Genomic DNA, 23,798 nt, shown 5'->3' on the forward strand with positions numbered 1-23,798 from the left:
TCCTGAAATGTAGCCATGTGTGTGTTTTGGCAGGAGTGGGACCGGGGGAGGCCTTCCCTGATAGCTCAGTTAATAAAGAATCCACCTGCAATGCAGGAGACCCCGGTTCAGTTCCTGGGTTGGGAAGATTCACTAGGCTGCCCACACCAATATTCTTGGGCTTCCCTTGTGGCTCAGCTAAAGAGCCAGGTAAAGAATCTGGTAAAGAATCTTCTCAGGTAAAGAATCTGCCTGCAATGTGGGAGACCTGGGTTCAATCCCTGGGTTGGGAAGATCTCCTGGAGAAGGAAAAGGCTACCCACTCCAGTATTCTGGCCTGGAGAATTCCATGGACTATGTATTCCATGGGGTTGCAAAGAGTTGGACACAACTGTGTGTGTGTGTGTGTGTGTGTGTAACTGGATCACTTTGCTGTATGCCTGAAACTAATGCAATATTATAAATCAATATATGAATCAATAAAGAAAATGAAGGCCAGTTCCTTGTTGAGGAAAGCCATATTGTTAAGAAAGACCAACCTTTTTACTGATTGCAAAACTGTAGGAAAAGTATCCCAAAAGTAGAAGAAAAGAAGAGCATGGCACGCCTATCTCACTATCTGAATGATAAATCAAGGAGCAGGGATCTGAGTCAGATCTGACTTGAGAAGCGATGATCTTGTCATTTCATAGGGAAAACTTATTCTCTAGTATTCCTTTGTATTCTTTTTGGGAATAAAGAAGCTCCTCAGGGGTCCTCTATGAACTAAACTAATGTAAATGTGTGGCTTCCTTGAGTGCCAGCTATGGTGGATGCAGACCATGAGTGTTGCTGTGGGTAGGTGACTGCACGTTCAAGGCCCTGACACAGAGGCTGACTGGGATTTCCTTAAACTCCTAGGAGCTGAGGTGACCTACATGAACATGACTGCCTACAACAAGGGCCGACTGCAGTCCTCCTTCTGGATTGTGGACAAGCAGCATGTTTACATCGGCAGTGCCGGTTTGGACTGGCGGTCTCTGGGACAGGTAATCTTTTCATTACATAGAGTTTTGTCAGCATCAAAACTACCGCCTCCATAAAACCCTCAGTCACCTCTACTGTGATTGAGAGAATTTAAACCTACAGCATTTTTTTTAACTGCACAGTTTTAGTAGCTTTACCCTCAATTAAAGCAAAATAATTTCCTTGTCAGAATCATTTCACCAAAAGAACTGCCATTGCTTCAGTGCTTTTATTACTCAGATGCTCTTCCCACATTCTTTAGAGCATGTGCTGTGCTGCGCTTAGTCACTCAGTCGTGTCCGACTCTTTGTGACCCCATGACTGTAGCCCGCCAGGCTTCTCTGTCCGTGGGATTCTCCAGGCAAGAAGAGTGGAGTGGGTAGCCATTCCCTCTGGGGGTTCTTCCTCCTGATGTTTGACCCTCAGACTCTCTAGACTTCCAGGATGGTACAGTGGTAAAGAATCTGCCTGCCAATGCAGGAGACGCAGGAGATGTGAGTTCGATCCCAGGGTGGGGAAGAATCCCATGGACAGAGGAGCCTGGCAGGCTACAGTCCATGGGGTCGCAAAGAGTCATCACAACTTAGTGACTAAACAACAATAGATTCTCTTAGAGGGCTATCTTTATGTGGAAGCTTCTCTGTGTAGTTTATATGGGTTTGATTTTTTTTTTTTATGTGAGGGCTGTTTTTGCAATGGATGTCTGCCACCTCTTTTCTCCATGTATGCCGACCTTTATCCCCTTGATAACGGTGGGATTGATACTGTGGTGACCAGAGCCTGCACCGGGTATTGAGCAGGGCCTCCTCTCTGCTGTGTGATTGTCACTGCCCTGTTAGAGGTGGGGTTGGCTCCCCAGTGGTTGGAGTAGAGACTTCCAGGTCTGTATCTTAGCCATGTTTCTCTCCTGTGATGTGAGGTAGGCGGGACTGAACACTCCCGCTGGAAGGGAAGCCACTGGAGCTGTTCCTCCTCTGGAGCTGTTCACCTGTGGGTGTGCTCTGTTGTGTCACTTTTCACGCCCCGTGCTGGCTCACAAATCACACTGTTGGTGGCCCTGCTCTCAGCCCTACTGTACCTGTGGGTATGCTGGCAGTTGGCCATGGTGTCTCTCAGGCATTGTTTTCACCGGACCGTCTGTGTGTATCCATTGGTCAGGTCCCAGGACTGTAGTAACCATGCATCTGGACCCACTCTGGGGGCTGTGGAGGCAGCTTAGATTTGGCCTGGTCCAGGAGGGTCACAGAAAGTCAGACACAACTGAGTGTCTGAGCAGAGAACAGAATCCTGGCATGTCTATGCCCGCAAAGCCCATAGGCCCTAAACCTACACCTGTCTCAGCTATGGGAGCATTTATCTGTTCAAATATCCCACAGTCGCTGAGTTTTCAAAGCCAGCAGTGGGGGTGTAAGTCCATGGAGAGATTTCAGCTCTTCCTCCTTGGTCACAGGGCTCCTGGATCTCAGCTGTAGTTTCAGCCCCACTTTTGCATGTGTGTCTCCCACCAGCATCTACTTCCAAGGCTGCCATGGAACACACATGCCTGCCCAGGTGGGCAGAGAGAGGCAGCGATGGGTGGGGCATGTGAGCTACTCAGGTGAGTGCCCCTCCCGGTGCCCACGGAGGCAGGGACCAGCCCATGGGATGAGGGCTGCAGTGGTAGCCCCACTGCTTGCGGGCCATTCAACAGTGGCTCCCTGTAGCTATGGTGGCCCAGGCTTTTCCACAAACATTTCCAGTTGTGGAGTTTCTTACTCTCATTCCTTCAGGCTGTCTCTTTACAGCCAGCGGCTATCCCCTCACTGGGTCTGCTCTCCAGAACCTACATTCCATCACCCAACCCCCTCTCTGCGCCAGCAAACACACGTCTCAGGCTGAGGCCAGACAGCTCTGGCACTTACCTCCCGGGTAGGTCTTATGCTGTCCTGCCTGCCACAGACGGGTCACCGCCCTCTCCTCTGAGCCCCCAAAGCTCCTCTTCTGTCCCAGTTGATCTCCCCACTGGTGAGAGGGCTTCCCCAGTTGCAGGAACTTTTCCTTTCCTTCAGCTCCCCTCCAGAGGTGCAAGACTTTATCCCATTGCCTTGTTTCTATTTGTCTTTTGTCCTACCTGGTTGTGTGGGGGTTTTACTTGTTGTTTCAGGTGCCCAAGGTCCTTTGGTAGTGTTCAGCAAGTGCTCTGAGAGAACTGTTCTGTTAGTAGATGTATTCTTTTTTTATTAATTAATTAATTAATTTTGACTGTGCTGGGTCTTCACACCACCTTTACTGCACGACCTTTATTTACTCTAGTTGCAGAGAGTGAGGGCTACTCTCTAGTTACAGTGCGTGGGCTACTCATTGCAGTGGCTTCTCTTGTGGAGCATGGGCCCTAGGGCACGTGGGCTTCAGGAGTTGTGGCTCCCAGGATCTAGAGCACAGGCTCAATAGGTGTGACACACAGGCTTAGTTGCTCCACAGCACGTGGGATCTTCCTGGATCAAGGATCTAACCCATGTCTCCTGCACTAGCAAGTGGGTTACCACTGAAACACCGGGGAAACCCTGATGTGTTCTTGATGCATTTGTGGGAAGAGGTGAAGTCCACATCCTCCTGTTTCACCATCTTGACTCCTCTCCCCTGCTAAGTGGTTTTTAACTTGAGCATCATTTGCTTTTTTTTTTTTTTTTAAGAAAGTATGTTTTCCTACCACTGAATTTTATTTTTTTGTTATTAACTGATAGAGTTTAAAGTTCTGTTAATTCCATTTGAGGTTTGCATTATTGAGGTTTAATGACATTTCTCTCCAGATTTTTGAGCAAGTAATCTTTCTCTACTTCCTTCTATGCCTTTCCTTACATAGACAGACATTCATGTATTCAAGTATTGGTTTCTCTGCTTGAGGATTATTCCTTTGTCATTGCTTTTAGTTGTTTATTTTGTACGAAAGTAAGTTGATCTTTTAAATGTTTACTCTCTGCGTGGTCATTTAGATATTATTTCCTTTTTAAATGTATCATCATTATAAAATACGAAAATTTCCCCACTTTAAACATGGTAAATACAGAGAGAAGATAAGGTGCAAGTTATTTCCTATTCATATGAAGAGCAGAAGCTATTTTATGAATTTTCCTCATTTCCACATTTCTAAGTGGTAGCTAGTTTCTTTTCAGTTATAGAGAAGATCAGAGGAAGAAGTGGGCAAGGACCTGGACCTGGTTCTCTGTATCATGACTAATCAAACTGCTTTCTTAAAGACAAGCCAACTCCTATGCTTCACTTAATGTCATTCTCAACAGAAACTGGAGAATCACCATCTCTCCACTATTGGCACTGCATGGCACTGAGCCCTCCAGTCTTTCTAGAAGAGATGTCCCTCTGACCTCATCCTGGTCTGTTCTCAGATGGAGAAGGAAATGGCAACCCACCCCAGTATTCTTGCCTGGAGAATCCCATGGGCAGAGAAGCCTGGCAGGGGGTCCGTGGGGTCGCAAGAGTCAGACACGACTTAGTGACTGAACCACCACCACCGCCTAAACCCAGAATGGGAGGGAGAGTAAACCAAGTGGACTTCTTAGATTTCTTCCCTTCAGCTCAAATATACCAACAAAGTTATACTTTTAAAAACATAAATGAATTATCATGCTATTTCTTAAGTATGGAATAAGTGTATTTTAAGAATTTTTAAATAATTCATTTTATAATTCATAATCTCGGGCTCCCAGGTGGCTCAGTGGTAAAGAATCTGCCTGCCAGTGTGAGAGACATAGGAGATGTGGGTTTGATCCCTGGGTCAGGAAGATCCCCTGGAGAAGGAAATAGCAACTCACTCCAGTATTATTGCCTGGGGAAATCCCATGGACAGAGGAGCCGTGGGCTACAGTCCACGAGGTCACAAAGAGTCAGACACAACTTAGTGACTAAATAACAACAATCTATATGTCAACTGCTAACCTACTTCTCTTACATCAACAGCCACCATTTCTCTGCCTCCTCTCCACACATAGGCACTCATGTTGTCTCTTTGTCCACCCTTTCCCCTTAGTTTTTGCTATTTGAAATCATGTTGTTACACTTGTATCATCTATTTTAAATGTTTTCCTTTCATCTGTGCTTGAGTATTTGGGCTTTTTTCTTGGTTTACTTCGTGAGACATAACACATTGCACAGCAGGGCTCATGTGTTGGAAAAGATTTTTTCATTTGAGAAATGTGTGTGAGACTAATATTTACATGAAAAATTATAATACATTTTCCAAGTATCAAACTCAACCTATTCCATTAGCTTTATATTTTGTGACGTTTTCTAGTGAAATCAGATTATTACTATCAATTATTACCTTAAGTCTGTAGCTATTGTTGTTTAGTTGCTAAGTTCTACCCAATTCTTTATTACCTCATCCATGAACTGCAACATGCCAGGCTTCTCTGGCCTTCACTGTCTCCCAGAGTTTGCTCAAACTCATTTCCATGGAGTTGGTGATGCCATCCAACCATTTCATCCTCTGATCCCCTTCTCCTCCTGCCCTCAATCTTTCCCAGCTTCAGTGTCTTTTCCAATGAGTTGCCTATTTGCATCAGATAGCCAAAGGATTGGAACTTCAGCTTTAGCATCAGTCCTTCCAATTAATATTCAGGGCTGATTTTCTCTAGCATTGACTAATTTTATCTTCTTGCAGTCCAAGGGACTCTCAAGAAAATTCTCTAGCACCACAGTTCAAAAGGTTCAATTCTTCGGTGCTCAGTCTTCTTTATGGGCCAACTCTCACATCTGTACATGACTACTGGAAAAACCATACCTTTGACTATATGGACCTTTATCGGCAAAGTGATGTCTCTGCTTTTTAATCTGCTTTAAATCTATAGTAAGTAAGAGAAATAATAAAACTAATGATAAGAGTTTCAGTGTATTGCAGATTTTCTTTATGCTAGATATTCTTCTAAGTGTTAAAGAATATGAACTCATTCAATTTTCACAATAACCCTTTCTTTTAAATACTACTATTATCACTTTATTTTACAAAGGAGGAAATTGAGACACACATCAGTAATCTACCCAAGGTCACCTTCCAAGAAGCTTCAAAGCAAGAATTCAAACCAAGGCAATCTAATTCCAAACCCTTCTCTCTTACTGTGTGCTAATAATTTTTAGAAATAAATTACATTATGAAAAATCATTTTCTTTCAGGATTTTTCTGTCATGCTAAACAATAAATTTCCTCTAACTCTTTTCTCTTTAAGAATAGCTAACAACGCTATTCCGGAGAAGGCAATGGCACCCCACTCCAGTACTCTTGCCTGGAAAATCCCATGGACAGAGTCGCCTGGTAGGCTGCAGTCTATGGGGTCGCTAAGAGTCGGACATGACTGAGTGACTTCATTTTCACTTTTCACTTTCATGCACTGGAGAAGGAAATGGCAACCCACTCCAGTGTTCTTGTCTGGAGAATCCCAGGGATGGGGGAGCCTGGTGGGCTGCCGTCTATGGGGTCGCACAGAGTCGGACACGACTGAAGCGACTTAGCAGCAGCAGCAGCAGCAACAACGCTGTTCATCTAGATACCTTCACTCATTCACATGTCTTTTTAAGAAATTTTTTCACTGGAGTATAGTTGATTTACAATGTTGAGTTCGTTTCAGGTGTGCAGGAAAGTAATCAGTTATACATACTCATCAATACACTGTTTTTAGATTCTTTTCCCATATAGGCCATTTCCAAGTATTGAGTAGAGCTCTCTGTGCTATACATCTCCTTATTAGTTATTTGTTTTATATATAGTAGTGTACATATGTCAATCCTAATCTTTAATTTAGCCCTTACCCCCTGGTAACCATGGTACTTTCCTAGTGGCTCAGACAGTAAAGAATCTAACTGCAATGTGGGAGACCCGGGTTCGATCCCTGGGTTGGGAAGATCCCCTGGAGAAGGGAATGGCTACCCACTCCAGTGTTCTTGTCTGAAAAGTTCCATTGACAGAGAAGCCTGGCAGGCTATAATCCTTCTGTAGAATCAGACACAACTGAGCAACTAACATGCTTCCCTGGTAACCATAAGTTTGTTTTCTACACCTGTAACTCTGTTTTGTAGATAAGTTCATTTGTACCCTTTTTAAGATTCCACATATAAGCAACATCATATGATATTTGTCTTTCCATTCACATCTTTCTGATTGCAAACCCATGATGACATGATAGCCACAGAGTGATGTATTTAAGTTCTGCAAACTCAATTAATTATCTGAGTTGAATTTCAAAGACTAGAAGTCAATGTGTGTGTGCTTCTATATTCTTCCGCAGTGGTTCAAGGTGCTCCCCTAGAATCTGTGGCCACGGGGAGTCCTGTGGGGGGGAAAAGGGAGCTCTTAAAATCACTAAGGAGGAAACAAAAAAATGCAGCACTAACAAAGCAAACAAAAGACTAACCAGTATGTGAAGTAGAAGGAAAAGGGCACAAGTCTTCAAACCACAGGGTTCTGGAGGCGTGATGCTGAACTAGAAAAAGCTGAAAAGGGAAAAGTGAAACGCTTTTAGTAATTTTTCTTTTATAAAAGTAATTTATACTTTTATAATTTTTCAAATATACCCTCTGAAATGAACTACTAGCCTGGAATTGGAGGCAAGACTCAGTAGGTTCCTTGCTCACGTGAATCTGGCAGTTCTGTATAGGGAAAATATTTAAATAACATTTTGAAGTATAATTATAACAAATAGGAATAGGCCTATTTGACTCTGTTAATGTGTATTTTAATCTTATTGTTTAGTTGCTAAGTGGTGTCTGACTCTTTTGCAACCCCAAGGACTGTAGCCTGCCAGGCTCCTCTGTCCATCTTAGTCCATCTTTATTCTGAAAAGACCTGAAAGGTATATCTTAAACCAAGCCAGCTGTTGGAGCAGGGAACACCGGAGCTCTAAGATAAGGCCTTCCAGTGACTGTGTTGGTGATCAAAACAACCCAGGACAGGATGTGGATTCAATCCTACAAGCTACGGGAGAAACACTGAAGATCTGTGATGGGCCAGGACCTGACAATCCTGGAACAAACCTAGAGAAAGTGCTCAAGCTGAGGAGTGAGGAAAGCATGAATAGAGACTCTGTGGCCAACATTAAAAGGGAAAGTGACAGGACTGAATTATGATGGTGTGAGGTTAATTTTATCTATCAACTTGGCTAAGCTATCATGCCTATTTGTTTATTCAAATACCGGTCTAGATGTTGCTGTGAAGGTATTTTTTAGATGTGATTAGCCTTTAGACATCACTTTACCAACAAAAATTCATCTAGTCAAAGCTATGGTTTTTCCAGTACTCATGTACGGATGAGAGATTTGAATCATAAAGAAGGCTAAGCACTGAAGAATTGATGCTTTCAAATTGTCGTACTGGAAAAGACTCTTGAGAGGCCCTTGGACTGCAAGGAGATCAAACCAGTCAAGACTAAAGGAAATCAATTCAGTTCAGTTCAGTCGCTCAGTCATGTCTGACTCTTTGTGACCCCATGAACCACAGCACGCCAGGCCTCCCTGTCCATCACCAACTCCCAGAGTTTACTCAAACTCATGTCCATCAAGTCGGTGATGCCATCCAGCCATCTCATCCTCTGTCGTCCCCTTCTCCTCCTGCCCCCAATCCCTCCCAGCATCAGGGTCTTTTCCAATGAGTCAGCTCTTCACATCAGGTGGCCAAAGTATTGGAGTTTCAACTTCAACATCAGTCCTTCCAATGAACACCCAGGACTGATCTCCTTTAGGATGGACTGGTTGGATCTCCTTGCAGTCCAAGGGACTCTCAAGAGTCTTCTCCAACACCACAGTTCAAAAGCATCAATTTTTTGGTGCTCAGCTTTCTTCACAGTCCAACTCTCACATCCATACATAACCACTGGAAAAATCATAGCCTTGACTAAATGGACCTTTGTTGGCAAAGTAATGTCTCTGCTCTTTAATATGCTATTTAGGTTGGTCATAACTTTCCTTCCAAGGAGTAAGCATCTTTTAATTTCATGGCTGCAATCACCATCTGTAGTGATTTTGGAGCCCCAAAAAATGAAGTCTGATGCTGTTTCCACTGTTTCCCCATCTATTTCCCATGAAGTGATGGGACCAGATGCCATGATTTTCTGAATGTTTTCTGAATGTTGAGCTTTAAGCCAACTTTTTCACTCTCCTCTTTCACTTTCATCAATAAACCCTTAATATTCATTGAAAGGACTGTTGCTAAAGCTGAAGTTCCAATACTTTGGCCACCTGATGCAAAGAGCTGACTCATTGGAAAAGACCACAATGCTGAGAAAGACTGAGGACAGGAAGAGAAGAGGATGGCAGAAGATGTGATAGTTAGATAACATCACTGACTCAAAAGACGTGAATTTTAGCAAACTCTAAGAGATAATGGAGGACAAAGGAGCCTGGCATGCTGAGCCCATGAGATCAAAAAGAATTAGGCACAACTTAGCAACTAAGCAACAACATTTAAATAGGTAGACCTGAGTAAACAGATTATCCTCCCTTATGTGGAAGGGCCTCATCCAGTCAACTGAAGACCGTAAGAGCAAAAGCTGAGGTTTTCAGAAGAAGGAATTGGATCTCAAGACTGCAACATAGAAATCCTACCTGAATTTCTAGCCTGCTATACAGACTTCAGGCTGAATATGAGAACTAAAAAGTACTTCAGCAGAAAAGACATGGTAAAGCTGTGTCACAGGGACTGATCGGTTATAAAGAATGAGCCAGAGAGAATAATGGATATTGTTCCAGCATCTGGATGGACCTGGGCCAACAAGGAGAAGGACCATACCATCAAGAGAAATGGGGAATATCAGAGGGTAGGGGCCATTCTGATGTCCAACAGGCAGTTGGAGAAACAGTAAAGAAATTGGCCAGTATTGATGCTTTTTATCTAACAACTTGGGCATCTGAATAGTGATAGTTTCTTGATTGACCCTAAAGCTGCTGATTCCATCACAGCTCCTATTTCTGACAATAACCATTTTGTAGCATGGTGACAAGAATTGTACCCCTTCAGCCTCGCCAAGCTGGTCACTTCTTCCTAGTCTCTGTGGGTTGAAATCATAGCCTGATGTTAGCGATGAGGAAGGGTGCTGAGACTTATAGTGTCTTTGATTCTCTCTTCTTGTCCCTTTTTCTTTCAATTAAAAGAACAAAGCACTGAGGTAGAGTTTTGACGACTGCATGGGTGTGCCAGTGGGCAAGAGGAGGGCATTGCTTTATAGCGCATCCTGCCACCCTGTTCAGTGCTAGCATTGAGCTGACGTTTTCACAATTTATGATTTTCTAAAGACCTGTTTTAGCTCCTATGGCAGTGGGCATTGGTCATGAAAGGAAATAGATGTTGGCGCCAAAATGAAAATTAACCAAAGGAAAAGGCAATTCAATAGCAAAAAGAAAAAATTAATATTCCTTAGGCAACATGTAATGAAGGAAAACAAAGGATTCATTCCTCCAGTATTGATTCAGAAGATTACCTGGGCTGCTCAAAAAGGTCATTTTTTGTTTGCATGTGAATTCTAAAGTAAATGAGGAGCTAGAAGTCCCTATTTCATATATAAGAAATGTATTAGCAGACGGATTTTCAGTAACAAAGCCATGCTTATTTTCTACAATTTCAAAGTAACAATTTGGCAGAAATATTGTTCAGAAGAGGCATAAGTAGGAAATCGTCTTTCCTAGTCTCACCTGAGATACATTCTCACAAAACCAGCTTGCTATTATAAAATACTCTCAAATTGTGCGATTAAGTGAAGAAATAGGAACATCACTTGCTCTCTCCTGTTCACCTTTCCCAAGATGAAATTCACTTAGTAGGTCATTCTCAAGTGAAATTTATTTCTAAATATTTTCCTTCATATGTCCCTGCAACACTTGCCTCTTCAATCTGTCCTAAGTGATGTGATAATCCTAGGTATCCATAATGGCTCCTTAGATAGCATGTCTCAAGATCTCTATCCTGGCCACTTTTTTTTTTTTCTAAATATAATCCATTTGGTTAAAGTTCCTCTTAAAATATGATGCCCAAAATTCAATATGGAACTTCAGAAGTAGCCCTCCCCTGCAGACTTTAGCTTGCAGTCACATGGGCACTATACTTATAAACATAGAAGCTAAACCTGAGTTTAATGTTTTGCTGGCCTCATTATTTTTGTTTGTTGTTACTAACAGCATTGCTTGGCAATATAGCATAATAGTTGGAGTCAGATAAAACTAAAATTGAATTTTTTTTCTCTCTCTCATAATTATATAACCATAGGCAAGTTTTTTTCATTTCCCTGAGCTTAAATTTCTCTCAACAATTGATTAATGATACTAACCTCCTACAATTGTTGGAGATCAGATTGGATCTCACACCCTAGCACTGGACCTGCAGCCCAGCTACTGCTCAGTAAATTGTAGCCAGTAGAGCTGATGGCAAGGAAACTTTTTTCTTTCTTTGATAAGTTATCTAGATCAGTAGATCAAGGGAATGTTAGAGGTGCTGGCATTTATTTGCTATTTTTGGCAAAGATTTTGTAAATCTCTCTAACTCATGGCCTGGTTAAAGGTATAGCATAGTGGGCAGCAGCCCAGAAGGGACATGGGCTGGGGGCTGTGTCCCTCTGAAGGGAGATCTCACATGTCTTAACCATAGAGCTTTATTCTACATCCTGTGCTGTTCAAGGTTATCATCAACAGTCATACCTAGAAGGCAACTGACCAAATTTACCAATAGCCCAAATCTGGGAGATATAGTTAAGGTCTCAGTTTTCAGAAACAAGATTTCATGAGATTTCAGTGAGTTCATTCAAACAATATTCACAAGAGGAAAGTGAACAGGAGCGTGGAAATAAATGAAGACCACCCAAGTGAGAATAAGCAAGCAAGATAATCAACCACTACCTCTTGCATTTGGCAGAGGCTCAAAGACAGGCAGAGAAGTGGAAAACTTTGTAGTGGAAAATTGGGACGAAGCTATTGGAGGCTGTTAGCGTAGGGAAATTGTAGGAGAATTAACTAAAAAGTAGGGTATCCTATGTAATGGGCTTCCCAGGTAGCTCGGCTGGTAAAGAATCCTCCTGCAACACAGGAGACCCCAGTTCAATTCCTGGGTCGGGAAGATCCCCTGGAGAAGGGATAGGCTACCCACTCCTGTATTCTTGGGCTTCCCTGGCGGCTCAGATGGTAAAGAATCTGCCTGCAATGTGGGAGACCTGGGCTCAATCCCTGGGTTGGGAAGATCCCCTGGAGGAGGGCATGGCAACTCCCTCCAGTATTCTTACCTGGAGAATCCCCATGGACAGAGGAGCCTGGCAAGCTATGGCCTACGGGGTCACAAAGAGTCAGACACAACTGAATGACTAAGCACGGCCTCCTATGTAATTGATTAAGGGTACATATTTACCTTTATGTTGTTGGTCCTAAATTGGAAACCAGACGAAATGAGGGTAGCTGATAGTTATTAATCAAATGCTGCCCATTTTATGGGGGCAGTTGCTGCAGGGGGTTATTATTTGGCTCTCTGGGCTGGCTGCTGAAGGTGGTGGGTCAGAGTTGTATTTTTATATATGGTCTGGGCATTGTCCATTTGTATATTCAGCCTCTCAGGGATGAACAAAGCCTTCTTAATCCCATGACTCTTACCGTCCACTTCCCCACAGGCTGGTTTTAGAATCCCAAACAGGTGTCTGGCTGCCTATATTGCGAACTGGGATGGGGAGTCACCTGCCTGTGGGTTATTACCTGAAATCCCAGCATCCAGATGTTGGATGCTTAAAAAAATTTTATCAAATGAATGCCTGAATTAACAAACTAGAGTGTGCTTATGAACCATGTAAGATAGCCATATCATACGAGAGAACTGGAATCAAAACTTGAAAATTATAGGAGAAATGATTAACAGCAAAAGCCTGGCCACGCATACTCAGTTTGTGTGTTGGACTTAGTGACAGACCAGTGACTTTCACCAAAAGCTGGTCCACACCAATTTAGTAACATTTCTGACATCACCTTCATGATTGTTAAGAATATGCTATCATTATGAAAATTTATTTTTATACACAGAAAAATACCACTTGTAACCATGAAGTTTTATTTTGCATTGTTTTTAATACTGAAGTAAACTACTTGCCAAAGCTTGCTGAATATATACGTACAGATTTTGTTTCATTCAATAAAAGTTTATCAAATATGTTTCACTGGATTTCTTTGAGAGTTCAGTCAGACCTAGGAAATTCATTTAACAAATATATTAACCAAGATTCACTTAGGTGAATTTTATTGCCCCATTTTTTCCTACTTCATAGCTTTCATATTTTAATTAGAAAAAAATTAAAATGCATTATCCTGATACAGTGACTTGCTAAAATACTACTTTTGTACCCATAAATCATTCTGCATACTTCAAGTTTACAGCTCAAGCATTTATTATTATAATTAGCTGTCACTTTAGTCCTTTATTGTTGAGTTCAACAAAATTTAACTGTCATATTTTTTTAAAAATCCTTTCTGAAGTTTAATTCTCTCAGCAAACTGTGTATAGAAAATTAACTCTATTGCCTTGTACCATTGTAACATGACCTTCTTAACCTCCACCCACAAACTATTAAACTACTTCTATGTTGTCTTAGTCAAGTTTGAATGTACCATATTTGGACCTTAAGAACTGCCTAAAAATACTCATCTACTTCTAACTTGGCCTGTGGTGCTGGCATGTTTATTCTAGAAGTAGCAGTCTGAATTTCATTCCCAGAAGCCTGCAGGAGAAATCATGCTTTATAATAAAGCAAGACCAAGATAAACCAAACAATATATAGAAATGCTAATAGGTTCATAGTTTTGAATAAGAAGTTTATTCTTTTTAGAAATTCCCCATGCACATTGATTTATTTAATCCCCACAGCAGCCCTGTGAGATATTAATATATGAAACATGCTCTAGATATTAATATATGAGACAGGCTTTAAATTTGCAAATCAGGAAATTGAAGAATGTCCTGGAATTATTTCCTTGGGTAACATTAGAGTTAGGAACGAAATACAAATTCCCGGTTTTCATGCAACACTGTTTTCCCTGTGCCTGAATAGTGGTCCAGATGTCCCACATTTATAGTGATATCCTGCAGGTGGAGAAACTAGAGCAGCTTCTCTAACTGGAATACAACCAAAAACCAAAAAAATATGCAAAAAGACAGTTGCAGAGGCAAAACTCCCCAAAACTATAGCCTTTTACTTATTGGAGCACCTCGTTGGACCTTATTCAAAATCCATTTATTCTTAGGCCCACCATGGGTCTAATTAATCTCCAACTATGGCCAGTAAGAAGTCACATGTCAGAGAAGAAGGCTGACAGTCCAGACAAGTGAGAACTGTCCATAGGAGTAGACACTGATCATTGAAAATGACACACGAATTCTGGAATTCCAGTATCATGAACCAATCAACGTTAGCCAACCTCTCTACCTCCCAGCCGGCCTTCAGGATGACTATGACTTTCCCTTTAGGGAAAAGGAAAACTGTCCATTCACTGCTTCCTATTCAGGACACAAGAAATGTGCTTAAACTTTTGAGAGATAAGCCCCTGAGAACAGCTGGAGGGTTAGTCCTCTAAGCAGTCATCTCTTATCTCTGGGTAGTCTGAACCTCTAAAGCAGTGCCGTTCAATAGAAATATACTGCAAGCCACTCATGTGAGTCACATATGTGATTTAAAATTTTCTGGTAGCCACATAAAAATGTAACTAGGAAAAAGGTCTAATTAATTTTAATCATATATTTTATATAATATCATGTATCCTAAATATTATCATTTCAACATGTCATCAATATAATACATTTAATGATGAGATATTTTACCTTTTTTTGATAGCAAGACTTCAAAATCTAGTGGACACTTCACACTCAAGCACAGCTCAGTTCAGACTAGTCACATTTCAAGTGCTCGATAACCACGTCTGACTAGTGACCATCTTGCTTGCACAGGTCCAGAGCATCTCTTTCTCACTCTTGAGGAGGCAGAATATGTTTTTTTCCAAGTTAACACACAAGCCTGAAGAACTAAGGATTTTACTCAGAAAAGATGGTTTTATATCTGACAAATAAATCAACTTCCCTTGGAAGAACTGGTCTTTATGGTGTTAGAACCTCTAGAAGTTAGGTTGCCCATGGAGCTATGAGTTTCAGGATTTGGAAAGCTGTGAAATTGCATTTTGCAGGCCATTTAATACATGGCACTGATGTAAACTGCTTATTTTTACCTCCAGATTTATGGATTAGATGTCTTTTTGTAGCATGATATTGATGTTGTTCTCAGAAGTCAAATATCTATTGTCTTTATCTGCCAAAAGGGTCCATAAGGGAACATCTCTAAAACATGCTTTGCCTGCTGCAAACAAGTATCATTTCCTGGCTATGTTATTTTTATTTGTTCATTTGTTCATTCATTCAGCAAACATTTAGGATCTACTTTGTGGCAGGCTCTACTGAAAGTGCTAGGGAGCACACAGATAAAGAAGCCAGCTCTCTTTCCTTAAGATGAGAAGTAAACATTTAGAATACAGTTTGATGTGTGTGTAATTAACTCAGACTAAGGAAAGGGTCAGGGACAGTTCCCTGGAAGAGCTGGTACCTGAGCTGAACTTGAAGGATAAGTAGAGATGAACTAGGGAGAAAGGTTTTCCTTTGCACAGAGTTGAAAGGAAACAGCATGGCTGATTCTGAGAAAAAGCACTTACCTAAGTGGCTGTTACACACAATTCCACCATGAGTGGAGGAGATAGGAAGATCTTAGAGTCTTGGGTATCATGCAAAGAAGCATGGATTTAGCCTAAAATTTGGGGAAACCTTCTGAAGAGTTTTAGGCAAAAGAGATGCAACTGTGGAGAAATGGATTATTGTTGCTGTTCAGTTGCTAAGTCGTGTCTGATTCTTTTGCACACCCGTGGACTGTAGCCCGCCAGGCTCCTCTGTCTACGGGATTTCACAGGCAAGATTACTAGAATGGGTTGCCATTGCCTTCTCCAGGGGATCTTCCCAACCCACGATAGATTCCATGTCTCCTAAACTGACCGGCAGTTTCTTTACTACTGTGCCACCTGGGAAGCCCAGAGAAATGGTTTGGATTGGAGTACAGCTTAGGAAGATGTTGCAGAAGTGAGTCAGTAGGGGGTATGGGAGAGGGTAAGTTCCTGAACTAAGTCCATGGCAGTGAGGAAGAGTGGGAAAGGAGGGTCTCTCCTGGTCTGGCTGAGCCCTCTGGGTTGGCTCATTCCTTGTCTCTGTTTTAGATTCTTCATTGTCAAATTTCTCCCAAAAGAAGGCATAGGTGAGTCAGGGTATCCTGAGTCATATCAGCCTATGTACCTTCTGCTTGGAAGGCTATAACATCACCCCATTTTTTAAATAGAGAAATCCCCAAACATACAGGTGCACGAATTGAGCTCAGCGGCTGCAGCATGCAGGCTCTAGACCACAGGCTCAGCAGCCAGTGGTGCATGGGCCCAGCTGCCTCGCATGCACGTGGGATCCTCCCCGACCAGGGGTCAAACTGGTGTTCCCTGCGTTGGCAGGTGGACTCCCAGCCACCGGACTGCCAGGGAAGTCCATGACAATGAAGTCTTTGGAAGGATAATCATCCCTGTTGGTTGTCTACGCTTAGTTTATAAAACACTTTCTTACACATTAATTTGTCTGATTCTCCCTTAACTACTGACAGGGAGAGAGGCCTCTGTGAACTCTCCTGAGGTCACAAGTGTGGCACTGAGATCCAGAAACATTAAATGATCAGTCTGAAGACATGGTGACACGATAGCTCCTGAAGCGACTGTTCTAGTCTCTTCTATCAAAACGGAACCTGATGTTACTCACTCAGGTGATACACTGATGAGTGGCCCTTAGAATAATCGCTTATTGAGTAACAGTTTATTGTCCCGATGATCAAACACTGTCTGCAATGAATGAACAATGAAGCAAATGCTTCTGTTGGTCCCACTCTGAGAAGCCATCGGTCTGTGTAGCAGCTGCCACCAATTCATGCTCTCAGCCAGGTGAACACTTCCATGGAGATTGCCTTGGCTGCGGCTGCCCTCCTTGGTGGGATTTTGTCTCATTCCCCAGTGGTTACTCTAAACCTCCAGATTGCCTCTCACCATCCTAGAGATCCAGCCAAAAAAGCCTCCCTGAGTTCTCAAACTCTCCCAAAGCAATGTGATATTTTATGAGAATCCAGAAGGCAGAAGTAGTGAAAAATTATGCCTGCTTCTCTCTGCATTACCTTAATGGATTCGATCATTCACTCTATCCAGATCATGCCAGACACTGGAGATAAAAAGAGATCAATAAAAAACAATTTCCCCTTTCAGTGAACTTACCATCTGATGGGAGAGTCAGACTGTAAATCAAATAAACAAAGAAATAAAATAAGTAGAGTGATAGATGCTGAAAGAGGAACAAACAGAGCATTGTGGTACTTGGTAATGGGAGGGGAAGATACGGGGACAGAGAGAGAGAGAGAATTCCAGGAAGAATAAGTGATTTGCAGAAGGCCTGGAAAACTTTTCTAGCTTGGTTTATACAAGACACATGTGACTGAGATCAATAGAACAGGCCAGAGAGGTAGGAGGGATCTCAAGACTCCCTCTTCTAACTTCTTTTACCTCCTCAAGATTCTGTGGTTTTTATCCCACCCTCTCCTTCATGCTCAAGGACTTCAGCATCTTTAGCACTTTAGGCAATTCATTTAACTGCCTCTTCTGGTCCTCTAACCATTTTTTTTCTTATTATATAGCCCAGAGTTCAAACTACCATCTTTCTCACTTGCCTAGTTCTTATGAACCATTTTTTTAAACATTTTTAACCACTTTTTAAACTTTTATTAACCATTTTTTAACTTTTTAAACCATTTTTTAAACTTCCCAACAAGTTTTTTGGGAAGAACTTTTTCCGCAAATGTGATCAGACACCACAGAGATTTATTGGTTTCATTTTTCATCCTGAAGGCATCTTTCTCAGAACTTTTGTTGAAAGTGCCATGAAGGGTTTAAGTTGAAATAATGAAGTATCTGAATTACCTGTCATGAACAGGAGTTTGTGACATTGTACAGGAGGCAGTGATCAAGACCATCCTCAAGAAAAAGAAATGCAAAAAGGCAAATGGTTGTCTGAGGAGACCTTAGCTGAAAAAAGAAAAGATGCAAAAGGCAAAGGAGAAAAGGAAAGATATACCCATTTGAATGCAGAGGTCCAAAGAATAGCAAGGAGAGATAAGAAAGCCTTCCTCAGTGATCAATGAAAAGAAATAGAGGAAAACAATAGAATGGGAAAGACTAGAGATCTCTTCAAGAAAATTAAAGACACCCAGGGAACATTTCATGCAAAGATGGGTACAATAAAGGACAGAAATGATATGGACCTAACAGAAGCAGAAGATATTAAGTAGAGGTGGCAAGAATACACAGAAGAGCTGTACAAAAAAGATCTTCATGACCCAGATAATCACGATGGTGTGATCAATCACCTGGAGCCAGACATCCTGGAATGTGAAGTCAAGTGGGCCTTAGGAAGCATCACTATGAACAAAGCTAGTGGAGGTAATGGAATTCCAGTTGAGCTATTTCAAATCCTAAAAGATGATGTTGTTCAAGTGCTGCACTCTATATGCCTGCAAATTTGGAAAACTCAGCAATGCCCACAGGACTGGAAAAGGTCAGTTTTCATTCCAATCCCAAAGAAAGGCAATGCCAAAGAATGTTCAAACTACCACACAATTGCATTCATCTCATATGCTAGCAAAGTAATGCTAAAATTCTCCAAGCCAGGCTTCAACAGTATGTGAGCCATGAACTTCCAGATGTTCAAGCTGGATTTAGAAAAGACAGAAGAACCAGAGATCAAACTGCCAACATCCATTGGATCTTTGAAAAAGCAAAAGAGTTCCAGAAAAATATCTACTTCTGCTTTCTTGACTATGGTAAAGCCTTCGACTGTGCGGATCACAATAAACTGTGGAAAATTCTTCAAGAGATGGGAATACCAGACCAGCTGACCTGCCTCCTGAGAAAACTGTATGCAGGTCAGGAAGCAACAGTTAGAACTGGATATGGAACAATAGACTTGTTCCAAATCGGGAAAGGAGTACGTCAAGGTCATATATTGTCACCATGCTTATTTAACTTATATGCAGAGTACATCATGCAAAATGCTGGGCTAGATGAAGCACAAGCCGGAATCAAGATTGCTGGGAGAAATATCAATAACCTCAGATATGCAGATGACACCACCTCATATCAAAATAGCTAGATACTGTTTACCCAGTAACCCAAAGTTCCCTTCAAGCCTCTGCACTGTGTAGGCTTCCACCAGTGTTCATCTTCTGAGATCACCCCACTATAGCCAACTGTATACAGCAGTCCTCCTACCTAACTGCTCTCATGGCTATATTCCTCGGCCTCTCTCTGCCTTAAATTTTGTCTAGATCATCAAACCCACTGCTTCAACTTGATGTCTTATCTCTGTGCCAGTGATGTCTTACATCTAAGCATCTCTAGTTTTAAATGCATTCCCAACTCTCCATTCAGTTTGCAAACATACACTTCTACCCTCTGCATGCTCCACCATAAAGTCTTATCTCTGTCTTAAAAATAAACATGGCTCCACTGTCTTTTCCCCACCCTAACAGCTCCTTTTCTTCCTTTTTTAAAAACAAAGTTATTTATTTGTATTTTTTGGCTGCACTGTGTCTTCATCACTGCCTGTGGGCTTTCTCTAGTTGTGGCAAGCAGGGGCTGCCCTTCATGGCAGTGCACAAGGTTCTTATTGCGGTGGCTTCTCTTGTTGCGGAGCGCGGGCTCTAGGCACCCAGACTTCAGTAGTTGCAGCGTGCAGACCCTAGAGTGCGGGCTCAGCAGTTGTGGCGCACAGGCTTAGCTGCAGCTGCTGCGCGGCACGTGGGATCTTCACAGACCGGGGATCGAACCCCTGTCTCCTGCATTGGCAGGTGGATTCTTAACCCCTGGACCTCCAGGGAAGTCCCACAGCTCCTTTTTTCTTTGTCATCACTATTTCTGTACATTGACTTACTTTTTAAAGCCAGTTCATCTCAAAACTGCCATAATCTTTAACTTTTCACTCCCTCTTGCCATTCCCTGCATCCAATTGATTTTTAGGTGATGAAGCTTCGATCTTCCCTGTGCCTCCCACAAATATAGCCATCTTTCTAGTTATGTGTACCCTGGAGCATGTACCCTCATTAGTCTATCCTGGGACTGACTAGCCCACAGTGATGTCTTCCTGCTTCTGGCCTCTCCCATTGTCGTCAGTCCTAAACCCTACACACAGGTTCGTGTTGCTAAATTAATCATATTTAATTAATGTGACTCTCCTCAGTCTGACATTCAAAGCTCTCCTCAGTTTCATTCCCACCTATCTTTCCAACCGTTACATCCATGGACTTACACACCAGCCAGATAATATTACTAACTATTCCCTGGGCAATATTCATATTTCTTGCCTCTGTGTCTCTGCACATACTCCTTCCTCTGTATGGAATGCTTTCCCTGTTCATACTTCCTGGGGCCATTTCTATCCATCACATGTTCAGAGATGTAAACCATCAAATATATATGAAAGTTTACTTATAATGGCTAAAAAGGAAAGAAAAAAGTAACCTATGAATCTCACAAAAGAATGGTAAAATAAATTATGCTACATGCACTTTATGAAATATCATGAAGGCATTAAATATTATTTCTTCAAGAGATATTTAATAAAAAAATAAGTTTCAAAATTCTATATACAGAAGAATACATAATATATACATGTAGATAGTGTTAATAGTATATATATATATATGTACATATATATATATATAAGTTGTGAATATGTTCAGCTGCAAACAATAAAAATTCACAGTGGCTTGCATACATCAGAGTTAGGTTGTTTTACAAAGCAAAATGCCTGCGAGGAAACAGATCAGAGCTGACATGGTGGCTATAAGTGATATCATCAAGGATCCTGAGTCTTTCTGCCTTCATCCTCCTGTTTGCTGCATCATGGTCAAAAAGTAGCTGAAAACATGAAGTTTCAGCAAGCATATAGTGGAGAAGACAGTAGTAGCCAAGGCAGGTTTCTCCTATTAGGGACTTAATATTTAGGAAGGGAGGTCCTGCCCAGGTACTTTTCTTGCATCTCCTGTGGCCACCTGGCCATCCCTGGCTGGGGAGAAGGAGGGGAGACTGTGTGTTGAGTCAACCAGCTGAGAGTGTTTGCCATAGTGGATGTGTCTGGGGGATTAATTTAAGGGTTGATTTTCTTCTCCTCTGATACTAGGAATATATATACTTTTATATCAGTGAAAATTTTAATAAGAAACTCTACCCATCACATTTTATCACAAATGCCATCTCCTCTTTAAAGCCTTCATTTTGTGAAGTTGATGATATGTTTGGTTTTTTTTATTTCAAAGTAGAATGTGGAAAAATGATAGACTTCAGAGTTGGAAAACCATGAGTTCAAATTCCCTATGTGTCCATGACTAGACTGTATAATCATTGAAATCTCAGTTACCTAATCTACAAAATTATAATTATACTATTTTATGGGACTTTTGTGAAGATTACATGAAATTATATGAGAAAATATAGGACTGAATAGTTTTTCAGTATCTAGTACTCTTTATCCTGAAAATTCATAAAATGCTGTGTGTTTCTCATGTTACCTCTGTTTTGCCTTCTGAAAAGCTGTTGTGTGTTTTTTCATTTCCCAGTTTTCCCTTAATGAAGGACAGTGACTATACACCTAATTTTTTAAAAATTCCTTACAGGATATAGAACATTGCCTCCCACATAGAATATAATCAACCAGTATATTAAAACTGAGTTCATATTTTATTAACAATACTCAAATTATCCATCCCAGGATAACTGCCAAAAAACCAATCATATCACTTTCTCCTCTGCACTCTCAGTTCTGATGTGGGTAATGAACTGGAATTGTCGCCAAGCACCTGTTTATGGGTAATCACTCTGAGTTGTGAAGACAGTTGGTGGCTCCACAATTGTCATCAAGAAACCACAGGGGTTTAGGGTCTTCTGGAATACTGTCAACACCACACGCTGTGAAGCTTTTCCATCCTTTCCAAGAAAAACTGTGAAAGAATCTCCAGTTAAATTTAAATTTTTATCATTAAAAAAAAAAAGCAGAGAGCATTCTTTTAATTTCATTTCAATGATATAGCCAATGTAACTTATGTTAGAAGGTAAAAAGAGAAATGCATCAAAGCTCTAACTAGAGACCCTTAAGGGGATCTTGAGAATGATTCTCTGACAAATAAACATTTTCCCTCCCATAATATCTCTCTGCCCCAGGCAAGCCTTGTGGAGCTGTCTTCTCATTGCTTTTGTCTTATCTGAAAATAAAATCAAAATCTTGTTTATGGCCATCTAAAAAAATAGCTGCAGTTATTTTTTGTCCTCCTACCCCGAAATCAAAATTATGAAAAGGACATGCAGTATTCACAGATTGTTTTATTAACATTCCTAGTCATAGTTCTCCTAAATAATACATGCATCTAATTGTTCAGTTAGAAGTTTAGAGTCTGATATATTGATAATTCCTTTTACCCAGCTTCTTTCTCCCTTACTGTCTTTCAGAAGCACACAGCCTATGGTGGGTTTTCACTGCATTTGGCAAATGAAACATCACTCATTATGGTAGCAGTGTGGAACTGGACTGCTTTGACTATCTGGGTCCAGTTAGGTTGCAGCCTCATTCATCTCAGGAACACACTGTGACCACTGTGTATGTCCCCAGATGGATTCCACATGATATAAATATGGACAGCTAGCTATCTTAGTGAGTCCATTGCCTAAGGCTTCAGACACTGTTTCATATACTGAGGGGCTGTGAACCAAACTACTTTTGCTTAAGAAGCCTGCTGGAGAAAAAAGTGGAAATTAGGAGAGGCAGTCTTTAGGCTTGGTAAGGAAGTTCTTGTGGTCCACCCGAGGGTGACCACTGGATCACATCTGTTGATTACCTTCCATGTCAAGAATCTATTTCTCCTACCCCATGTGAAAAAGCAAATATTCCAATGCTCCCTGCCCTTCTGTATACTGTCCCAAGCTGTTCTGACACTCTTGCTTTTTATTTTTTTTTTTTTGACTCTGCAGTGAGATTTAAATCTCAACAGGGGGAAGCATGGAGTCTCAAACTTCAAGTTTTTAAATCCTTTGAATCATAATTTCTTAATCAGAAAAGAGCTTGGAGCTGTGGTTCCCAAACTGAGAGACAAGTCACCCTGGAACACTGCTGTAAATTCCTGGAGTTGTTACACATTAGTTTAAATTTTCAAGGGAAACACAACAAAATTGTTGATCTGGTCACCAAAAATTTACTATCTTGAAATAGTCCATAATTTAAAATCCTTTGTGAAACTCAGTTTTTGGTGGGGCATAAACCTTTGTGGAGAAGGAAATGAAGCAATATCCAATCTGATTCCAAGGTTTGAGAAATTGTGCCAAACAGGCACACATGTCTCATTCATAAGTTATTTGAGACTGAAAAAACAATGTTTTTTCTTTAATTTATGTGTATAATATTTAATAGGCTATTAAGTTGTCAGGAAATAAAGAAAAATGAAGTCATTTGGACTTAACTACTTAATAAATCCAAATCTTAGGTGTTTCTTTTGTACTAGGTGTGCTATGCAACAGTTGTCAAGACACTCACTAAGTATATGCTGTGATCTGAGAGAGTTTGGGGACCTCTGCCTTAGTGGTCAGTTAGTCCAACTAGTGGAGACACCTATTTGTTGACATTGACAATGATGTTTTAATAAAATATTTAAACCTTAGTAAAG

General features: G+C 41.2%; 1 protein-coding gene across 5 annotated transcripts in view; it reads left to right on the forward strand.

The window, feature by feature from the left end:
- PLD5 (phospholipase D family member 5) overlaps nucleotides 1–23,798 on the forward strand; it is a 374,767-nt gene that overhangs the window by 295,157 nt on the left and 55,812 nt on the right. For all 5 annotated transcript variants that reach the window (XM_043924362.1, XM_043924365.1, XM_043924364.1 and 2 more), the window contains one exon: nucleotides 880–1,007. In XM_043924362.1, coding sequence (XP_043780297.1) covers nucleotides 880–1,007 — 128 coding nt within the window. The remainder of the gene's footprint in view (nucleotides 1–879; nucleotides 1,008–23,798) is intronic.

This window comes from Cervus elaphus, chromosome 14 (genome assembly GCF_910594005.1).
Source record: "Cervus elaphus chromosome 14, mCerEla1.1, whole genome shotgun sequence".
NCBI classification, from domain to species: domain Eukaryota; kingdom Metazoa; phylum Chordata; class Mammalia; order Artiodactyla; family Cervidae; genus Cervus; species Cervus elaphus.